This window comes from Apaloderma vittatum, unplaced genomic scaffold, assembly GCF_000703405.1.
Source record: "Apaloderma vittatum isolate BGI_N311 unplaced genomic scaffold, ASM70340v1 scaffold13300, whole genome shotgun sequence".
NCBI classification, from domain to species: domain Eukaryota; kingdom Metazoa; phylum Chordata; class Aves; order Trogoniformes; family Trogonidae; genus Apaloderma; species Apaloderma vittatum.
Genome location: NW_009695095.1, coordinates 1 through 21798, shown reverse-complemented (window position 1 = coordinate 21798; position 21798 = coordinate 1). Strand labels below are relative to the sequence as shown.

General features: G+C 37.7%; 1 protein-coding gene across 1 annotated transcript; it reads right to left on the bottom strand.

Annotated features, from left to right (window-relative positions):
- Nucleotides 1–262: 262 nt before the first annotated feature.
- LACE1 (lactation elevated 1) lies at nucleotides 263–20046 on the bottom strand (the record flags this gene model as incomplete). The annotated part of the gene is made up of 6 exons (XM_009869987.1): nucleotides 263–321; nucleotides 2303–2402; nucleotides 7107–7237; nucleotides 8602–8703; nucleotides 9254–9305; nucleotides 19823–20046. Coding segments are annotated over 6 exons (668 nt in total), but the record flags the coding sequence as incomplete, so codon positions are not given.
- Nucleotides 20047–21798: the final 1752 nt, after the last annotated feature.

The window sequence follows — 21798 nt, the reverse complement described above, 5'->3', positions numbered from 1 at the left end:
AGAAAAGTTTTATCCAAACAAACAAGTTTTCCTACCTTAGTCAAAAAGGTAATTTTCTGTCATTCTAAAAATATCCACCTTTCCAAATATGTTAGTTCTAGAGAGAGCTTCTTTTCGCCCTACCTTAAACTATTCTTGCCCCAAGCAGTTAAAGCATACACATCTTATCTGCAAACTAGTATCAAAGCAATCTTGTACAAATCTCTAATTTATTAATACAGCAGGTGAAATTGAAAAGGATTTAACAAGTGGTTCTTCTTACCTTCAGTACAGCAATGAATGGTACAAAATTAGCTCTCTGAAGACCATTTTTATAGAGATCTGAAAGAAATCAGTACCATTTTGCTATTTAGTCTTAATAACAATGTCACGTTGTCTTTTAGTCCAGCAAATAAAACTCAGGGTTGCTACAGAGCGAAGGAACAAAAGGAGGAAAAGGAGAGCTGAAATTGATTTCTCTCCCTTTGCTGTAGGAAAATTGAATCCATTCTTAAGGAAGAGAGGAACATCGTAAGAAAGTCTGAAAAAGGCAGAGAGTGAAAGATAAGTTAAATCTCTAATGACCTGTACCTGATTTTAGCAGAAGAAATAAGACCAGCATCTGTTTTAAAGTTAGCATATAAAAAAGGACTTGTAAAGCTTGGTATGCACTGGTATGATTATGCAACTGCCAAGTCCCAAGTAACAGGCAGAGGGGAAAAACCCAATGTGAACTAAAAGTACCGTATTTGAGTTTAGACAGTATCAATCTTACTCAGTGTACTGTGGTACACTGAAAAATGATCATCCCTAAGGCCAGGAAAAAAACAAAAGCTTATGCAAAGTTGGTAAAAACAAAATTGAATTAAAAAAAAATAAATGAGGATGCTATGTAACAAAATGCAGATCTGCACAGAGAGGAAAAAAATAATAAAAATGAACTGCAAAGCAGCATATCTTACTTATCTCTATATTTTATACAGCATAAACTTCTCTTCTCTGGAAAGTACCCAACTATCCAACAAGGTCACAACAGAATGAAATGTTATTTGAAAATGTTATAACTTAACCTGTACAACGAGCTGCTCTGTTTCATTAATATGAGGAAGTCTTATAAAAATGCAACACAGCACCTATGACTGACAGGAGGAATAAAGAAGAGAATACAGACACCTGGCAGAGATGCCACCAAAATGCCCTGCACAAACCACGCCACGCTATTATTATCATCTATATTCCCCTAATGCCTGAAGGCTGTGACTAGCCTAAAGCTTTTACGCTCTACCAACACCTCATGGTGGACAGAAGACACAGCACACATGGGAAACCCCCAACAGGACACATACAAAACAGTTTTCACAAAATTGGATATGCACACACTTAGGGAAATTATCAGTGAAGGTGATTTCACATCCTAATTACTAACAAAGTTTTGTGTAGCCCCATATCATTCTCACTCCTACCTCTGCAAATCACAATAGCTCTACATTTGTTAAACAGCAGTCAATTGCATGTTTGCTGGCAAAAATTAATGAACATCTTTTACTCAATTATTTTGGGTAGAAAAAGCAACCAGCAGTTACAGTTAATACCGTAACTCTTTAGTATTTTTTGCAAACATTTGAAATTAATCAATCTAAAGTGTCATAAAAGTGGTATAGAAATTATGCATGATGCTAACTGCTAATCTACAGTACAACAAACATTTTTCTCCTTCACAAAAAAAAATTAAAATTACTGCTAAAACTCATAGAGATTTGGGGACTCTGTAGAAGGCTCTACCTATCTAGTCACTTTCTATCTAAGAATATTGTTAGCAATGGAAATGAATCTCCTTCTAAAGTGTTCCCAATGAGTGATCTCAAACCAGGCTGTGAGAATGGCATCTTGATAAGGGTTTTCTCCTTTGAGCCTGGTGGATCAAGTCTGCAAGTTTCCCAGTTAGAAACTGAGAAGGAATGTACTCTCATTTCTCTCTCTTCTGCAGAATATGATCTTTTTCTATCTTGGAATAAACCCAAAACAGAGGCAATATCTCAACCCTCCTCAGCTTCGCTATCCCCAAATACTCTCTCACTGGTTTGGATCGAGTAGAGAAGATCAGAAAACACCAAAATATCTGAGTGGAGGAACACCTTGAGTTTGAAAGGGAGACTCAGTGAAAAAACTTTCTTTCCTAAGAACACAAAAAAAATCCCAGGTCACAAATTGGAATACCTCAGATTGTTGAAGACTAGAGAGTTTATTAGTCCTAAACATTGTATGATTTTAATACGATTGTAAGATTTATGTATTTGGATACTAGAAGCATGTTTGTTTTTACCTTCTGGCGGCCTGTTAGATGTTGCGACGACGACAACTCCATTTTGGAACAGATTTTCAAAAAGCTGCTTCAGAATCATGGCATCAGCAATGTCAGTGACCTGTAGAAGACAACACATTTGTTTTATCTCGCTTTCAGCTTCTGCCGCAATAGATCTGCAAGTGGCTTTGTAGCTAGGAAAAATGCTTGTTAGTGAAAGCCACAGAGAAAGATTCTAATTATTGCTTGGTGAGAAAAAAATAAAAGGGATAATTAATAAGCAGTGAATGTACCATGGTCTTTCAAAAACTTGCCCACTCTTTATTGTAGAACTCCACCATTTCTTTACCAATTGCTAAATGATTCCATATTAACTTCTATTATAAAACTACAGGTGGGAGACACAGAAAACAGACCTAAACATTTAAGAGGCCTAATTAATTAGAAACAACATGAAAAAAAAAACCAGAAGACAGAAAGAAAATACACAACGGCTGTTTTACATTTCTATTACCTTTGAGGCAAAGGTTTGCAGAGGTGAATTTAAATGGTCATGGGACTTCAGAAATAAAGACAAGTAGCCAACTATACATAATCAGCTGCTGTTGAAAATAGAATGATATGACATAGATACTATTGTGTGATTGTTGCAAAAAAACAATTCAACAGATGGCCCATCACAAAAATAAGCAATTTCATTGTTCTTTTTAAGTGCCTTCTATTACTGTCCATGAATAATCAAAAGGCACGCAGTCACTTCCAGCACAGTCAGCCTCTTCTAACCTTCAGGCACAAAACATGAATAAAAAATAAAAGTGAGTGCCACAAGTGACGCTGGGGAGGGAAAAAATATAATTTAAAAAATACTACAAAAACAAGGCATAAAGTAAATTTTCTTTAAATATCCAAGTTTAACTTAACAAACATGCTTTACAGTACCAAGAATCGAAACAGAAACCACTCTGTACAAATGAGAAAAGTAATAATTTCTTTTGAAAAAAGCCTATTGTTACAACAGCAATTTATATTTCACAGAACTTCACCAGCTGAGATCAGCAATCTTAATAAGTAAACCATCTTTATTATCGTTACACTTGTTTCTCCTGCATTCCCTTTGATTATTATATAGATACTTGTTGCATTTTGACTTACCAAAATAGACCCCAATTCTGAACAAATAGAAGTGGTGGCACACTGAGAGTTACGTGTGCTCATTACACAGCAGGCTGACAGCCTGCTATGCTTTCATCGGTTCAGATGCGTATGCCATGACAATGATGTATCTACAGAAAGACTTTAACCAGCATAATTTTTTTTTCCCTACTCCATTACCACCCCACCCTCATTCTCCCATTTCTAAATGACCTTTCTGAGCAGCAAAAGAGAATTAATTCTACACTGGAGACAGTAAAAGACTTACGTTACATTTCTCACAGCTACTTTGGAAGCAATAATGTTCATAAGGAATTGTGTAAACACTGATTTCCTTCTTGCAAAGATTTCTTTGAATTAGTTTTATGGAATGCATTAATATGGAATTATATTTTTTTTCCAAAAAACAAACTGTGGTACCATCAGTAACACAATCCTCAGATCTGCAGATCTCTGCTCAATAATTCACAATTGCACTATATGTCTAATATATCTGCTTAAGCAGCCACCTAGCAATAATTTACTTGTTATGAATACTAAAATTTAGGAACTTCCCCTGATCCTAAAAAACAGATGCACGAGGAATCAGTATATATGTGTATTTTAGGGGTAACTAAATTTCTTGTATCACAAAACAAACCTAATAGCCAAGTTTTAAAAATGTATTACATAAATCATTTTGTTAACAAACTTTTTTGCTTAAAACCACTAAAAGGCATGTTACCTTTAGAAAACAGGGAGGGAAAGAACATTAATGCTCATATAAAAGAAAACAATAACAGTCTTTTATTAATGAGAACTGTTATTTGGGGTGAAATTATGGTGGTTTCAACTACATTATGAAAAAAAATCCTCCAAAGTTCTGTCAAAAAGCAAGAGTGTTTCCTGAGAACTGCGGTGCAAATATGAACTCCTTCTGTCTAATGTAGCTTGGGAAAGAGAAAATTTCTATGAGGTGAAGCAGGTAGAAGACATTAACTACAGCATTGTCATTTCTCATGTTTTTTACTGTATCCTGCATTCATTGCAATGGAGAACAACAGCAAAGGCTGGAAATTACCAGTAAGGAGAGCCTGCTAATGGAGAGAATGGAGAAATTTCATTAGCATTTAAGAGAAAAGATTTTTATGACCTAGTGCTGCTTTCCATTACGACTCACATTTAAAAAAAAAAAAGGAAAAAGAAAAAAGATTAAAAAAAGAAAAAACACTAGACTAATAGTTAATTTACATCTGTAAGTGCCTGAGACTCAGGCAGCCACTGATTGGTACAGTTCCATGTAATGAATGACAAACATAAGCATGTATTATCAGCAATTAGTATTAGCACAAAAATAAGAGCCTAATTTTTATCAGAGGCTTTTAATAGTGTGCAGGTTAGTAAAAAGTCCCTAAATTGTAGTTTGTTTTAAGCCCAAGAGGTACCGATGGTATATAAAGACTAGGATCATACAGCTTACCAAGAAGTAGGGATTCTGTTTCCATTACCAGTACTGACTAAAATAGGTTTCAGTCGCATGCCAAAATTAGAGCCTCTAATTACCTGTGTAGAGTTATTTGATCACTAAACAATAACCGATTTCTTTTTATTGGCCAACCTCTGTGTTCTGCAACATCAAAATTATAATTACAAATGGCTTAATTCTAGGTTTTTTTCTTCAAAATGAGGACACATTTTCAGAATGCTTTAAGAATTTGGGGATTTTTTTTTTAAAAAAAGGCTTTACTATTTTCAGTAAACTGCATATTAAAGATCAGTAAAAAGTAGCAATGTTTTAATAACCCGTGAGCCTGCTTCAAAAAAATACCCAAAGTCTTAAACTATTCTGAAAATGTGTCCTCATTCTGAACCTGCGTTAGTTGTCTGCAAGTCAGAGCAGTATATGTGCTGAGTGTCTTTCCAGTTGCATTTTAATCTAGCAGTTCTTTAAATATGAGTCAATCAGCCTGCAAATGAAATCTAGCCACTGTCTCCACTGGTCAAATGAGCTGCAAACATTCTGAATTAGAGGTGGCTCCTTATTACAAATGTTAATAGTGTCACCACAACAGCTGTTCTTTCAGTCACCGCATTACTTTAAGATTATATAAGCAGTTTCTTATCCCAAATTCAGTGCCTTCTGCAAAATTTCAGAAAGTTGGGACTCCTCAACTGTAGGCAAAGCCTACATAACACTCCACATTAGAGAAAGTCAGTCAAGACGTCTGTGAATTTAGAACACTAGTATACCTAGAACAAGGAGATTTTTAAAATTCATATGAGAATACACGGTTAAAATTATGTCTTGTATTATCTTCCCAGCCGTGACTCACTGACAAAAACACAGGTGATTTTTACAACTGAAGTGACTGATGTATTTTAAGTCAGTCAGCAGGGGGAGCAGGCTATCAATTTGGGAAAAACAACTATCAGACTCTCTCCCCTTAAAAGTGCAGAAAAGGGACAGACAGGGTGGAAACAGAGAAACGCCAGGGTACGAAAGCAGTAGGTGTTTATGGCGGGTATTTATGCTAATACCCAGTACAGCACAGATGCCTCCTTCTACCACTTGTACGTTCAATATTGTGGCCGTTGACACTTCTGCCCTGGCCCTCTCCAAACCTTTACATTTCTTCATAGTGTGTATAAAAACTGTCTCCATATTTAGACTTTATACCACAAGTTTTGGAAACCCCGCATCCATATTAACCTTACACATACTGATATCGTAAATCAAAGGACTACCTCTTGTCAAAAAATGGAAGAGTAACTTAAAACAAGAATGTCTACAAAAATGCCCTTAATGGGAGCTGATCACGAACCTGTTATCTTCTCGGGTGCACAGGTTTGTAAAATAATAGCTAGGAGATATAAATTGCTCTATCTGTTTCAATAATGTACTAATTTAAGAGCATAATAAAGACAGTTTGCAGTTAAGATGATTCTTTTGCTATAGGTGATCTGAGAACTAACACTGATCTATTCTTACCTTGCTCTGTATTTTCCCTCTGAATTAGAAAAATCTCTGCCTATTAAAGCTGCTCTAACCTTTCTCGTAAAAATTTTTATAAAGCAATTCTACACTTAAATTTGTGACATGCCCTTAAAACAAAATTCACAAGCTGCATAAAACAAAATAAACACCCAACTTAGCTTGGGCAAAGACAATTCAATTTTAATTTTTACGCTTAATTCAATAAAGTCTCTTAAAATGTTAGTTACATTGATATAACTCTAGGGTTGAATTTGATATGTTATTTCCATGTCCTTAATCACACCGAGATGATTTTGTTGCATTATAGGAACTACAGCAAAGACCAGGCATGTCAAGCAAGTCTCGGGCAACTGCTTTCCTGGGCTTTGTGCAGACTCAGTGAAAGATGATGGTCCCTGCCCTGAAGTAGTCGTGAGTCTCTCACCAAACTCTAATGCTCCCTTGTATGACCAGTAACGAGACTGGTGAATGAAAAAACTAGAAGGGTACTTATCCAGACAACTTGCACCTCATCTCCTGTGAAGAAAAAAAAAAAATGCCACCTTCAAAACTGTGAAATGACTTCTCTCTAGCTATTACAGTTCAATAGTGGCCAGTGATTCAAATAATATATTCACAGTAACAAGTGTCATGTTTTAAGATCGAAAATAATTTTATGAAGTTTCCCTGGAAGCAAAGGAGTAAGCTCTGACTTCTTACCTGAAACTCATCAAAACATAAGAGAGCAGCCTCTTCGCTTATTTCCTCTGCTACTGGTGCAATTGGGTCATATGATTTGGCCATAAATCCTGCCTTTCTTTTTGGCAAGCTCTGCTTAAGGCGATGTATTCCTCAGTTGATAAAACAGAAGAGAACAAATATTTCTTATTTCTTTTTCTAAGGTACACAGAAGACGATTATTTAGCTACCAAACAAAAAGTAACCCAGTCCAGTCAAAATAAGAGAAAGCTTCAAATTTCAAGAGGGCAAACTAGTTTTCAACCACATTCAGGCAACTATTAAAAGCTCACAGATTTCTGCAAATCATATTTTCTTGTTTAGAAACATGTAAAATGCTACCCTTGAATGCTATGCACCTACACTTTATCTTTCAAAAACTGATACAGATTACAGTTTTATCTTGCTCCAATTCATGATCTTTGTTTCAGTTTTGCTTTGTAATTTGGCATTTTCGGTCTTAATCTTTTGAGTATGAAAAACCCTTATGGCGTTTACAAATCAACGGCACAGGTCTCTGCGTCGCATCCTCTGAAGGTATACTTAGAATGCATTTAGTTAAAAGAACTCAGACATAGCAACACAGTCACATTTTTAAATATAAAGATGATGACAGCGGCACAAAGTAAGATTATTACATCCATACCTCACTGTCTCGTGGATTGTATTTCATTTGACTGTAAACAAACACTCAGAAAACAAAGATCCTGCAGCAAGAAGCTACCTTTGTTAAGATCGAGCATAAGTGACAAGAAATAGAAAGGAAATCTCAACAGTGACCCAAGGATGACAGAAAAGAGGGCACTAAAAGTGACAGAAATTGTTTACACCAATGAAAGCTTCCCAAGAAAAATGCAGCTGTCACAATACTTGTAAATTACAGCATTATTTGAAAATTTCATAGCATTTTAAGGTCACAGGGTTTAGAAACAGAGGCAAATCTTTAAATGTCTAAAACCGTCTCTGTCAAAATGAAGGACCTTAACCGTTCAGAAATTTTTCTGATACTTGGGATGAACCTCCTTTTATTATTTATTCCTCTAAACTACCAACAGTATTAATAAGTTTGCCAACTAGAACAGTTCTCATTCTCCTTGGCATTTATACCTGCTTTAGTTATTGCGTACTCAAAACGTAGATTCAATTTAATGTTTATCATTTCAGTTTTAGCAATTATCTCATTCAGATTGCATGCAAGCTAATTGGTAACTGAAAAACATTCAGTTAAGAGTTTAATTCTAAATATAGTCAAATTTTCTACAAAATCTATACAGAATCTTTGAGTAAAGATACTTGAGAAATAATTTGCAATTAATATCTACTCTGATATGACAAGAAATTCTAAAATCCTTTAACTTCTATTTTTTTGCTTGAATACTTTAATAAAGTTACACTGGTTTATATAAGAATGAGGTAGACTTTTTTTATAGACACCATATTTCATAAAATTCTTGTAAATACCTGTGTCTGCACTTACTCTGGTGTACATCTAGCATGAAGCCATGAAAATGTACTCTCTTTTTCTTTTCTACTTCTAAGTGCGAATAGAAGATGTCCATCACCATTGTCTTCCCTGTGCCTTCAAATAAAGAACAAAATATTAGTTAATTTAAGTAGTAGTAGTCAATTTGAGAACAGTATGTACTGGTTACAATAATGACTGTTCATTAGCCTTCAACTAATGAAATTATACCACAGAATGGGCACAAGAGCAAACTGTATTCAAAAACTTGGAACAATTGTATTTTTATGCAAACCAAAGGTTGCAAAAATGGCTCCATATGCACCTAGATCTTTAGTATTTCCTTTCGAAAAACAAGTGATGTCTTCATGCTGTATTACTGCGTCCCCCTCAATTACTTCTTAAATTCCATTCTTAAATATTAGTGAGTGGGTAACACTGAAAATAACTGCACATGGTAATGTAGTCCAATGCAACAGCTTCCAGAATTTGGAGTGTAATGGTATTAAATAACACCATAATGTGGAAGAAAACTAATCCTGGAAAATTTATGAAAGCCATAAAGCTACATAAATGTAAAGCATTTAGACATTTCAGAATTTGAATAAACATGAATAAACATGCATTTAAAGAAAATTCCATTAGAATTGATGCAGTTGAAACTTACCAACATCTCCATAGACGTAAAGACCTTTTGGGGGGTTGTTTTTTGCAAAGAGCTGCAAATCAAGAGAAAAATAAATATGAATATCGGGTAAAACAAAAGCAAGCACACTGCTGTGGTAAAGTAAGAAAGCAGCTACACTTAGCCACCAAAGTAGCACTAGTTAGCAAAGCATAACCTTGAATAAATCATTAGCTCTGTATTGGTGAGAAATCTTAATGATGTATCTGTGCACATTCTACAAAAGTGGCCAAACACACACGCACAGGGTTTGGTTTGGGGTTTTTTAAAACATTGTGAAAATATCCCCATCTCCAGTCCTAGCACACCTGCCTTTTTACTAGAACATATCTAAAATGATTAAATGTTTCCAAACTCATCATCATCATCAAAATAAAACCATTTGAACAGAAAGTCCTAGGGAAAAAGAATATAAAATTGAGCAGCCTTGTCACATTCATTGATATACGCAACACATACCTATTAAAGCAGCTCTGCATAAGATGTAAACCCTTAGGATTTAGAAAATCAGTATTGCAAAGCCAGTAAGCATTGTAGGTCCCCTTTCTATCCACTCTGAATCTTAAATACAGATTCATCTCTGGTCTAACCATGATTAAAAACAATGGAGTCACAGCACAAATATGTACCTACATACACATGCATGGGTGTGTAAATGTACAGAAGAATATAAAAAAGGTTCCTTTCAAAGTATGCCTTTTATTAATAATTTTTTTTAAGCGAGTTATGTTTATCTTGAATCAATGAATGAATACTGCTTAAGATGTTTTTATCTCAATATTACTCAGTACATATGTTATGACACCTCGTGGTTTATTCTATTTTACACAAATATATTTTTTACGGAAAAAAACTTGCAGTAACATAAACACTCTCAATTTGAAACAGTCCTCCCCCTAGTATTATGCATAGCCACTTTCAGGTACAATTCTAAAAAGAAACTCTTTCTAAAAAACTAGAAATCATAACAAAATTCTCATCAAATGCATAAAACTGAATTGACATCCACAAAAACACTGCAGAAGAGTTCTATGAGCTGAGCCAAAATGGAGGAAAATTAAAGCTGCAACCCTGCGGTCTCATTTGGAGCTGAGTAATTGCTAAACAACTCGAAACTTAAGCACTTTTCAAAATGCGGTGCCACATTAAAGAAATGTGGGAGTCAGTAGCAAAACACTAATTAAATATGAAAGAAAATATAGGACCAAAAGGTAGAAAGATAATGTCTCATATCTATAGCACCAGTTTACTCAGAGAATACGCAAGCATAGCTCTTATATAAGACCCACTTATAGATTTAATTTAGAGCTGTATTAATAGGATAATAAAAAACTTGTATCATCAATCTGTGGCTGAACAGGGTTTCAGATGTTCTGAAACTCTTCCATTAATGGACAAGGCTGCAACTATTTGCTGGCGCTCTGAAAGCACTGCAAGACAATTTAACTGACGAACTCTACTCAGTGTGCACTTTTTAAGGGCTTGCACTCATTAAAACTACTGATGCTTAAAGTTACACAGCAAAGAAAGGAGCAATGGAAAAAAAATCCAGCTGAGAGACATTCATAGGAATTTCTTTATTTTTAGTTTCAGATTAACAACCGTCATTTTAACAAGATGAAAGACTATCACACTAAATTACATAAAAAGGTTAATGTGATTTGTAGTTTCACAAGGAATGACACAAAGCTAGAAAAACAAATCAAAGTTTAGAGCACTGCTTTACCCATCTTTGTAAAGGTTATATAACCAGAGCAAGTAGTAATATCTACATTTTTCTATCTTTTTTTTTCATTGGCACAATGGTTATTAATTGCATTTAATCATGCTGAAGTTCATCTTTTCAGGTACATTTTATTCTCGCTCCAATACTTACCACTTCTAGAAAACATGTTTTGGCTAAAGGGTTTTGGCTAAAGGAAACCAATATAACAGCCTGGGCCCTATAAAATTCTAGTTGATTTAAAAAATAGTGGTTTTGTGAAGACAGCAATTTTTGTGTGAGATCTAATAGGTAAAAAAAAGGACAGATACTGTGGCAGATCCAAACACAGATGCTGAAGCTGATCATCTCTAAAAGCAAATGGAATTCCAGAAAAACTCTTACCACCTTCGAGCAATTAGAGAAATTAATAGGAAATATTTAACGTATACTTCTGCCAGAAGTGACATTACTGGCACTTTGTGTTGGGTTTGCCTGGCCCGATTTCGGTGGCAGGGGGGCTGTAGAGGTGGCTTCTGCAAGGAGCTGCTAGAAGTTTCCTCTAGGTCTGACAGAGCCAGTGCGAGCCGGCTCCAAGAAGGACCCACCACTGGCCAAGGCTGAGCCTGTCAGTGATGACAGGACAGGAGCACCTCTGGGAAACATATTTAAGAAATAGGGAAAAAAGAACTGCACCACACAACAACTGGCAGAGAGACAGAGGAGTGAGAATATGTGAAGACATCAAGGTCAGTGAAGAATGGGGGGTGTAGGATGTGCTCCAGAAGCCAGAGCAGAGAGTCTCCCGGGTCGTGGTGAAGACCACGGTGAAGCAGGCTGTTCCCCTGCAGCCCATGGAGGTCACGGGGTGTAGATGTCCACCTGTGTCCTGTGCAGGACCCCACGCCGGAGTGGGTGGATGCCTGAAGGGGGCTGTGACCCCGTGGGAAGCCCACGCTGGAGCAGGTTGCTGCCAGAGCCTGTAGCCCACGGAGAGAGGGGAGCCCACGCTGGAGCAGGCTGGCTGGCAGGACTTGTGTGACCCCACAGGGGACTCGTGCTGGAGCAGTTTCCCCTTAAGGACTGCACCCCATGGAGAGACGCTGGGGCAGTTTGTCAAGAACTGCTTCTTGTGAGGGTACTCGCATTGCAGAAAGGTGTGTGAAGATTGTCTCCTGTGAGAGGGACCCCACAACGGCCCAGGGCAAGAGTGAGGAGTCCTCCCCCAGAGGAAGAAGCAGTGATGGAGACAACATTGGATGAACTGACCGTAACCCCCATCCCCTGTCCCCTGCACCACTCGGGGTGCAAGAGGTGGATAAAATTGGGATTGATGTTAAGCCCGGGAACAAGGGAGGGGTAGAGGGAAGGTGTTATTTTTAAGATCTGTTTTTATATCTCATTATTCATCTCTGATTTTGATTGTTAAATAAATTTAACTAATTACCCCAAAATCGAGTCTGCTTTGCCCAGGACTGTAGATGTGGGTGATCTCCCTGTCCTTATCTCAAACCATGGGCCCTTTGTTATATTTTTTCCCCTGTCTAGCTGAGAAGAGGGAGTGATAGATCAGCTATGGTGGACATGTGGTCACCAGCCAGGGTCAAACCACTACACACTTTTAGAATACTCCCTTCTTCAATCTGTCAGGTTTGGGTGTTTTTAACATACATTTTATTTTTAAAAAGTAAACTTGATCAATAGATTTTTAATATTGAAACTCAGACATCCTACTGGTCTTAAGCTATTCTGCATGATCATAATTTTTTAATTGTTTTCTTTAATTTATTCTCATGTATCTTCTGAAGTCTGGAAGCTGTGTAAGAAAAACAGCACACTTCCACTAGAATTTCTGATAAAATACAATCAATGCTGTTGGTTCAACTTCGAGCAGAGCAAGCAGTCAAGAAAGTCAGTGGCATGTGGAGGTGACAGAAGCAGAAGTGGTTCTACTGAAACACTCCAAAAGAAGGGGGGAGATCTGACGCAAAAGATCCTCCAGTCACCCTAAATTCAGGGTAGTCCTGTTTATTTCAGAGAGGGAAGGGATAAAAGTGGGAGATGCAAGAAGACAAACTAAATGCATGAGCTTCCCCTCGCTCCTCACTTGCATACTATCCTGAGGTATATTTGGGGTCTCAGTATAATAATGTTTAACTGGCTGACAACAAATTTTATAAGATTTAAGGATGTTAAAGCTAACATTAAAAATGCACAAGATCAAATATTTTAAGGAATATAAGAAATTCGATTTTGAAGGGGAGAATTTTGAAATCCTTAGATATGTATTTTGAACACCCACATCCTTTCAAACAAGGGCATCACTACAAATGTGTCAAATCCCTTGAGTCCTCCAAGTTTTTTAGCTCCCACAACATTTCTTGGCAATAACTTATGAAAGCATAACTTTAGTGCTTCACCAAGTTTCATTACCATCAGGACATGCTACAGCAGGAGCCTTTTTTCCTATTATAGATCAGTCAACCTATAGACTTTTCTTTGAAAACCCTTCATATGCTAAAATATTTACAATTCCACAAGAGGACATGCACAATACAGTACAAAATTGCATGCCTTGCTTTAATTCTACCCCATCAGATTTTTCTTTTTAGTTTAAACTTCACTTTAATCAACTGATGTCCTACCTCATCTAAGGAATTACGTTGGTCAAAACATGTTCTTCATTCTGACAATTTCCTATTCTTTCTGAAATATCTTTAATGATCTGCAACATCTTCCCACCGTCTCCCACGCTCCTTACCTCAAACACCAGAAGCAAGCAATTTATTTCCTGGGAATATTTACACTCCAATTTGAAAAACTTTCAAGTGAAGATGCATGTCAATACTAAGGTGGCTAATTAAAATATGCAAAATTCAAGAGACAAGTTTCCAAGCCGCAGATTTTTTTTTGTTTAAACATTAACAAAATTGCCTCTTTCTCCCACTCTTTCAGGCCTCCTTTTTGGTTGCTGTTGTAGCTGAAGACATTTTCAAGGTCTTGAATGGTGTTTACTATTGTTCATACCTCTTTTCAAAACATGACCTCACCTATAATTGAGCTTATTTCAAGTCATTAGTACAGCAACTCAACAGCTCTTAAGATGTCCCAATTGGTATTATTTTGAAAAGCTGGAGATCTGAAACGTCTATGCAAAATGTTACAGCCTTGAACTTCAATTCAGAGGATCTCAAAATATTTCAACGTACAAGGCCATGCTTTCACCAAGTTGAAGATCAAAGTCATTGTTCAAATTTGAGTAGTAATTTTGAAAAACAGAAGCCTACTTGGTTTGCAGCAAGACTAATTGTTTTCTCCACTCAAATTCATTCTAAGCTGACGCCCTCAGAAATCTACAGGGTACAAAAATAGTTTTATTATCATAAAGGAAGTGGCTGGTGCCATGTCCGTCCTCTCCCAGACTACTGATTTCAGAAAGCTTTGGCATGTGAGGTAACTCAAATCTATTGGATAAACATTGAAGTGCTTCTGTGGTACCCAATATAAATTTTTGTGACAAATGAAGAACAAAACTAACAACAAAGCAGACCATGCTTGTAATGGTTCAGAAGTGCAAGAAGTTTCTATTTCTGGAATAACTGTTACTTTAGAAGAGGCTTCTGCAATTCTATCACAGAAAAAAATCAGACAATAAAATCAGGAACATCAGCCTACAGAAAAGACTGACAGACAGAGGCATCTCTCTTCCTCCTCTTCTTCACTGCAACCTCTCAACCACATTCTTTTCAATGACAAATCCAAGGAAAACGAGCATGCCTGAAGTGCCAAGCACCACTATTTCTTATTTCTAAGAAGCTGACAACAGATTCTTTTCAATGCAGGAGATCTGATGCCAAATGTAAGTTAGTCAAATTGCTAGAAACCTCTTGAAAAAGCAAAAAAGGGCAATCTACATACTACTACATATAACTAATTAAAGTGTTTGACTTACTTTCAGAAAGTCCTTATGTACTTTAAACTACATAAATTTGTTTTGTTTACATCTATTAAAACCCATTAAGTACAAAATCTTTAGCAAAACCAATGCCAATTGTTTTATCATAAAAACAACTGAACCTCTATAGCATAAGATATATCTTTTACTTCTTAGTGCATTCAAAGTTACAAAGCCTTCATGGGAGGAGAGGGTCAACAAGCTGCTCACGACTACAGGACTTACAGGATTTACCTGCTCACTAGATCCTTACTAATTCCTGGAGACATCTTCTAGTAGTTACATTAACTACTTCCACTCATGAGCCTACATAAACCCTATTCAATCCAGGCCAATCCCTGAGAGCAGTATTCACCATCTCTTCTTGACACAAAAAGCTTTAGTTCTACTCTTCACAACAGAACCAAGTCCGCAACAGCAACCCCACCTTGCAAGTCCATCATAGAAAAACATACATTTTGCTTACTTAGAAAACTCTTTGACAGATGCAGACATACGACAAGGATACGATGCCACTGTCTACAACTGGTACAGTGCTTGATGGCTAGGATCTTGCTAGCAGTGACACTTATTCTGGGAAAAAGCTTCATTAAGGCTGTTGATTATAATTTTGCTGAAGCAAAACATGGCTGCCACTAGAATTTAAACCATACTTTATTTGGCTTCATTTCATCTCACAAGAGCCCTATTTGAACTCTGTTCAAATAACTTCCTCAAAGATAGAAGAGAAACAAAGTTGTTGCAACAGTCATCTTCTGTGTAGAACAGTAGAATGGTTTTAGTTGGAAAGAACCTTAAAGATCATCTAGTTCCAAACCTCCTGCCATGGGCAAGGACACCTCCCACTAGACCAGAGACCAAGTTGCTCAAAGCCTTATCCAGCGTGGCCTTCAACACTGTGGATGTGAGGGGGCATCCACAACTTCTTTGGGAAACCTCTTCCAGCATCTCACCATCCTCACACAAATAATTTCTTCCTTGTACCTAATCTAAATCTACCCTCTTCTAGTCTGAAACTGTTACCCCTCATCCTATCACTACCCTCCCTGATAAGAAGCCCCTCTTCATCCTTCTTGTAGACTCTCTTGAAGTACTGGAAGGACACACTAAGGTCTCCCCAGAGTCTCCTCTAGGCTAAACAGTCCTAGCTCTCTCAGCCTGTCCTCACAGGGAAGGTGCTTCAGACGCCTGATCATCGTCATGGGCCTCCTCTGGACCCACTCCAACAGGTCTATGTTCTTCTTATGCTTGGGGCCCCAGAGCTGAACGCAATACTCCAGGTGGGGTCTCACCGGAGCAGAGGGGAAGAATCGCCTCCCTCAACCTACTGGCCACATTCCTCTTGATGCAGCCTGGGATGCGACTGGCCTTCTGGCTTATGAGCACACATTGCTGGCTCATATTCAGTTTTACACCCACGAATACCCCCATGTCCTTCTCTCAATCCACTCATCGCCCAGCTTGGATTTGTGTTTGGGATTGCCGCAAACCAGATGCAAGACCTTGCGCTTGGCACTGCTGAACTTCATGAGGATTGTATGGGTCCACCTCTCAAGTCTGTCCAGATCCCTCTGGATGGCATCCCTTCCCTCCAGCATGTCGACTGCGCCACACAGCTTGGTGTCATCAGCAAACTTTATGAGAGTGCACTCGATCCCACTGTCCATGCCACTGACAAAGATGTTAAACAGCAGTGATCCCAGTACTGACCCCAGAGGAACACCACTTGTCACTGGTCTCCAATCAGCCATCGGAGCCATTGACTGCAACTCTTCTAGTATGACCAGTCAATTCTGCATCCACCACGCAGTCTATCCAGGTCTCTCCAATTTCGAGACAAAGATGTTGCAAGGGACAGTATCAAATGCTTTCCACAAGACCAGGTAGATTACATCAGTTGCTCTTCTCCTAACCACCAACTACAGAACCTCACTGCCTTTAACAGATTTACACAAAACCCACCACTCACCTCTTTTTCTTGGTTTTGGATGTATGGGACGGCATTATAGCGCTCAGCCTGGTTATCAGTCTTAAGATTTCCACAATAATATCAAGTTCTCAAAGAGAAACCTTAAACTGCCACAACACTTATCCCAATAGCAAGTACTTCTACAGCTGCTTCTCACTGACTGTGGCATTAGTTCTTACATACCAGCAAGTCACACAATGATTTTTTAAAGCTAGTTTAAAATTAAAACAAGGAATTGAAGCAATGTTAAATGGAAGAGAGGAATGCTAAAAACAGCATTTGACTTTTTCCTTTCAAGAAAGTGTCAGTCAGGCTGGCTTTACCGCGATTAGCTCTGTTATATAAGGACAAAGTAACATCACAATTTCTTAAATAGAATAAGATTAGTACTTGTTCTCTGCAATAGAGACTTTCTTCCCTATTCATGCTTCCCAATCAAAGAAACAGTAAATAACAAACCCACATAATGCTTGATATACAAAGCCATTACAAGACACCTGCTCTGACAACTATAATGATTCAGGGCACTCCAGTCAAAAAAGTCAGCTCTCAAAACTATTCTCAAAGGTGGGGCTTTTAGAACAGAATATCTGAATGTCCGAAACAGTTTACCAGAAAAAGATCAAAATGCTCCAGCCTACTCATTCTCAGATTTGACAGTAAGATGCCTTCATCATAACATTTTTTCTAAAGAATGAAAATTAATAAAAGTCTGGCAGTATGTCCAAAAGATAATGCAGGAACAAGCCAGATCACTGGCTTTGTTTCGAGGGACTTTGTCTTTTACAGTCCAGGTACAGTGACTAAAAACAATTTTGAGATAGGCAGTTAAAAAGACTACAAGCCCAACACCAAAGCTTAAAAAGCAGCCCAGACAGATGAAAACAAAGAAACAAACAAAAAACTTTTCACATCAAGCACCTTCAAGATAGAGAACTCTGGCCTGTTGGATTACTTTTAAAGTAGTTTGGTAAGCTGAATCTGGCTTGATCTCCTTACACTTACGCAAAAATAGTTCTTTTTCAGACACACTGCATATTGCTTTAGATATCGAAGATAACCAACAACCACTGTTGAAAGAGGAAATTTCAGGGTTTTTTTTTGTGGCACTTGTCCAAACTAAATAAGGAGGTTGGTTTAGATTCAAGAGCTAGCCTATAAAGGCATCAAGACAACGTGGATCCACAGGCATAACAGAAAGGTAAGTAATGTGATGAGCTGAGCCACCAGCCTGAGCAGGTAAAAATACTTGGTGTAATACTTGTTCTCAAATCCAATGTTCTATCTATTTTTTTTTCATGCCTTGAAGCTAAAATACATTGCAAAGGCCTTAGCATGGTAATTTGTCATTTGCTGCCTGAAGGGCAGAGTGCTGTTTCAAGGCACTTGAGCCTCGGAGGCTTTGGCTCCCCTGATCTCACACAACATCATTTAGGCTTGTCATGCAAACAAAACACAGTATTTGTGCAGGGTAACAGGAGAATTTGAGGTTGTAATGGGGAGTGTGTGGTTAGGTAATAGCAGAGTTAGATATTTAGATTTATGCCCGTGAGATGAGGTGTTGCGTAACAGACGATGAGAAAGGTTGACACGATTTATTGGCAAGGTCTACAGCTGACTGCGTACATTGACTGTAAGCGTGAAGCTACTTCTGATGAAAAATAAAAACAAAAGCATTAAGAGAGAAAGTAAAAGAGAAACACTCGGTAGCTGGCTGTGAAGAGCACTGAGAGCTTCCAGACATCCTTGTCTTAGGAGTAGGGAGGTGGCAGTCCAGTGCAGACAGGGAAAGTGAAAATAATGATGGCAATGAGTATTTTGCCATGTTTTTTTCCCAGCACTGTACTTTTATCATCAGATTCAGCATGTTTATGACTATTTGTGCTTACTAGAGTATGTCAACCAGGTGCATATGAAGCATATTCACTGGTCATTCAGCTTCTGTGCACATATACAATCACCTGGCATTTACCAAGCAACTAAATGTTGTATCTGCTTTGCTGGGCGCTGTGTTTGGTTTTCTGGGATACAAACTCCAACCTATACAAGAGGCAAGGAAAGCTGAGGGGGAATTCTCACACCAGTTCCAGTTGCTTCCCGTGAGAACCTGCCACAAAAAGGCTATCAAGATTTGCAGGTGCAAGGCCACAAGAGCAACAATCTGAGAATAACAGCATGAGAACAAGACATGAAAAACACTGCCACAGAGGCTCTGGAAAACACTGCGTCAGCAGCTTCAGGGAAAAGTCACAGAGCTGCGAAAGCAGGCTATGAGCATTACTAATGGTGAGGCAGTAAGGTTGCTGAGGTGCTGTGCAACAGGGATATGTATGAATTTTTGTTAATGCATTGATAAGGAGCTGTGATATCCCCAAAACCACAACTGCGGTGCAGATGACACCTCTTTTTTCTTTTCTTACCTTGCCTGGAGACTAACAACGCTGGAAAAAATGGACTTTTTTTCTTTTTTAAAGTCATGTTTGATCTATATTATAATGTTTTCAAGGCTGATTTATTTAGACTCTCCTGGATAATTTCATTCCTATTCATAGACACAAAACCTTAGTGTTCTGTATGTGTAACTCACACACATGTTACCTCAGTGCTTGACTATTAAAACATCATCTAGGCCTCTCTTTCCTACAGCCAAATGACATTTTTGGAAAGGTAGACAGAAGGCATGACCAAAATCATATTAGACTTTCTTACGGAATTATTTCAATAATATTTAATTTGGTTACTCCTAGAGTGCCACTGGAATTTTACAAACAAAAAAGAAGAGATCCAAGCATGAACAGTGATCTGTCTGTAAAGATACAGCTGCAAAAATAAGACTCATGCTCATGACAGAAATTTCTGCACTTTAAGCACATTCATATGAGCAAATATAAATGCAATAAATTTTTGTATCATTATTAACTTCACCTTTGAAAGAAGATTTTTTGAACTGATGCTGTAGCCTTTAAGGGTCTCATGCAACTTCTGCAGGTGTTGTACAACTCTTCTTTGCTGCTCATCATCTCTCAGCTCTTCTTGCTTAATCAGAAAGTCATAATGTTCTAAAGGTCCGCTGCAAATCAGTAAGGCTCTGGCATTAGCATCTGTAAGAGTACTGGGGACTGTCTTCTCATCTGCCTGAGCTGTGTATGCTGTAAAATGAAAAGTTGATTATTAATAGAAAAGTTTCGAAAAATACCCTCTTGTATTCATAAACAACAGACATTCTTAACAGTTTACACATGGTTTACATTACTTACCTACACAACTACTAGAGTTACACCTTTGTTTTTCATTAAATCCACTTCTAATTTTAGCAGCAAACACCTTTAGTAGTATGTTTTAACATTTACTTTTATTATTAGCAAACACACACACTAAAAAGCCCAGCTGGAGAACTGATAAGATTTGGATGAACTGTTACAAGGGTTGGGGCCTTCTTTGAAGATGGCGGCAAACCTATTTAAAAATTCCATGTAAAAATAAACTGTTTTTTTTAAAAATGCATTTCTCAGAATAGATTAATCTTTCAGAGAGCAGTGGGTTAAACTAAACAGAAAGAATTTAAAAGCCAGCAAAGATGAGACAAAAACAGGAGTTCTGTAATCAAGTTGAAAGAGTCAAAGACCACACGAAGCAAGGCAAGAGCTGAAGAGCCTGGCAATGCCACAGTCTGCTCTGCTGGTGTTGTCTTCTGCCTAGAAGAGACAGGGCATGCCCAAGCAGGAATTCTGTCATTTAAAAGGTTAAGTACAATCAAGAATAACACAATTTGTAGCAATGATAAAAGAAATGGATTTGAGTAGGAAAAACGTGTATCATAGAGTACATACGAAGATATTTTAAATGTTGTGAGATCTAAGAAAATTCATCCCTAAATGCTTTAGGGAAATGTCCTAAGCAACCCAATGGCCTCCAACAGCTTTCTTCGAGGCCTCACAGTAGGCAGGTGTGGTTCCAGAATACTAGGAAAATTAGACTCTTTTTTATTTTTAAAAAGGAGAGAAAGGCAAATCCAGAAATTTATAGGTCAGTAAAAACAACTTCAAAACACTCAAAAGCACTGGAACACATACAAGCAGATTACATTTTTATTTTGTTTCCTCAATAAAGCACTTGACAAGATAACAGCGTAACAAATAAAAGGCAACACCAGCTCCTCAAGAACTGTATGGGAACAACAAGTTTCCCTCTCTGATCAGGTAATGTGCTTAGAGGGTAGACCAAAAACATCCCAACCACAGTAGCACTTTTGTCATTGGGTCACGTAGCAGTCTCATACATGAAGTAAAAAATTAAATTACAAGTGAAATTACTTTTGAGCTGGTAAAATCAGCTCACAAAACTGTATCTAATGAATAATTCCTACAGTTAAACTAGATGCCTATGTTCATCAGGGTTTCAGAGAAGACTTACAATCTGAGCTTGATGCAATTGGGAATTTCCATTCATTATGTGTATAAGGCAAAAAAAAGTACATCATTGACTGGGAACGTGGCAAGTCAGGAGGGGCCTGATAACACCCTGGAAGGCAAAGCAATTGTGATAAACTGGACAAATAATCTAATGTAAGTAAGACTCAATTCAACAGGGACTTCTGCTTAGGAGAAATAAACAGTTGAACTTAAAAGAGGGGGAATCACCAGTCAAAGAGCAGCTCTGCAGAAAATGATCCAGGGGCTGCACTGGATCGCAAATGAACTGCAAGACACCATTAAAACACTATTAGAGGGGGAAAATAAAACAAAATAAAAACCCGCAAGTGCCTCAATATATGTATGCAAGGTGCAACACAAGCACACGTCAAAAAGAAAAACTGTTCTGTTCAGTGCAGCTATAGTCTGCTGCGGACAGTACTTTTTAGTTTTCACATTCACAGAATCAGAGAACGTCAGGGGTTGGAA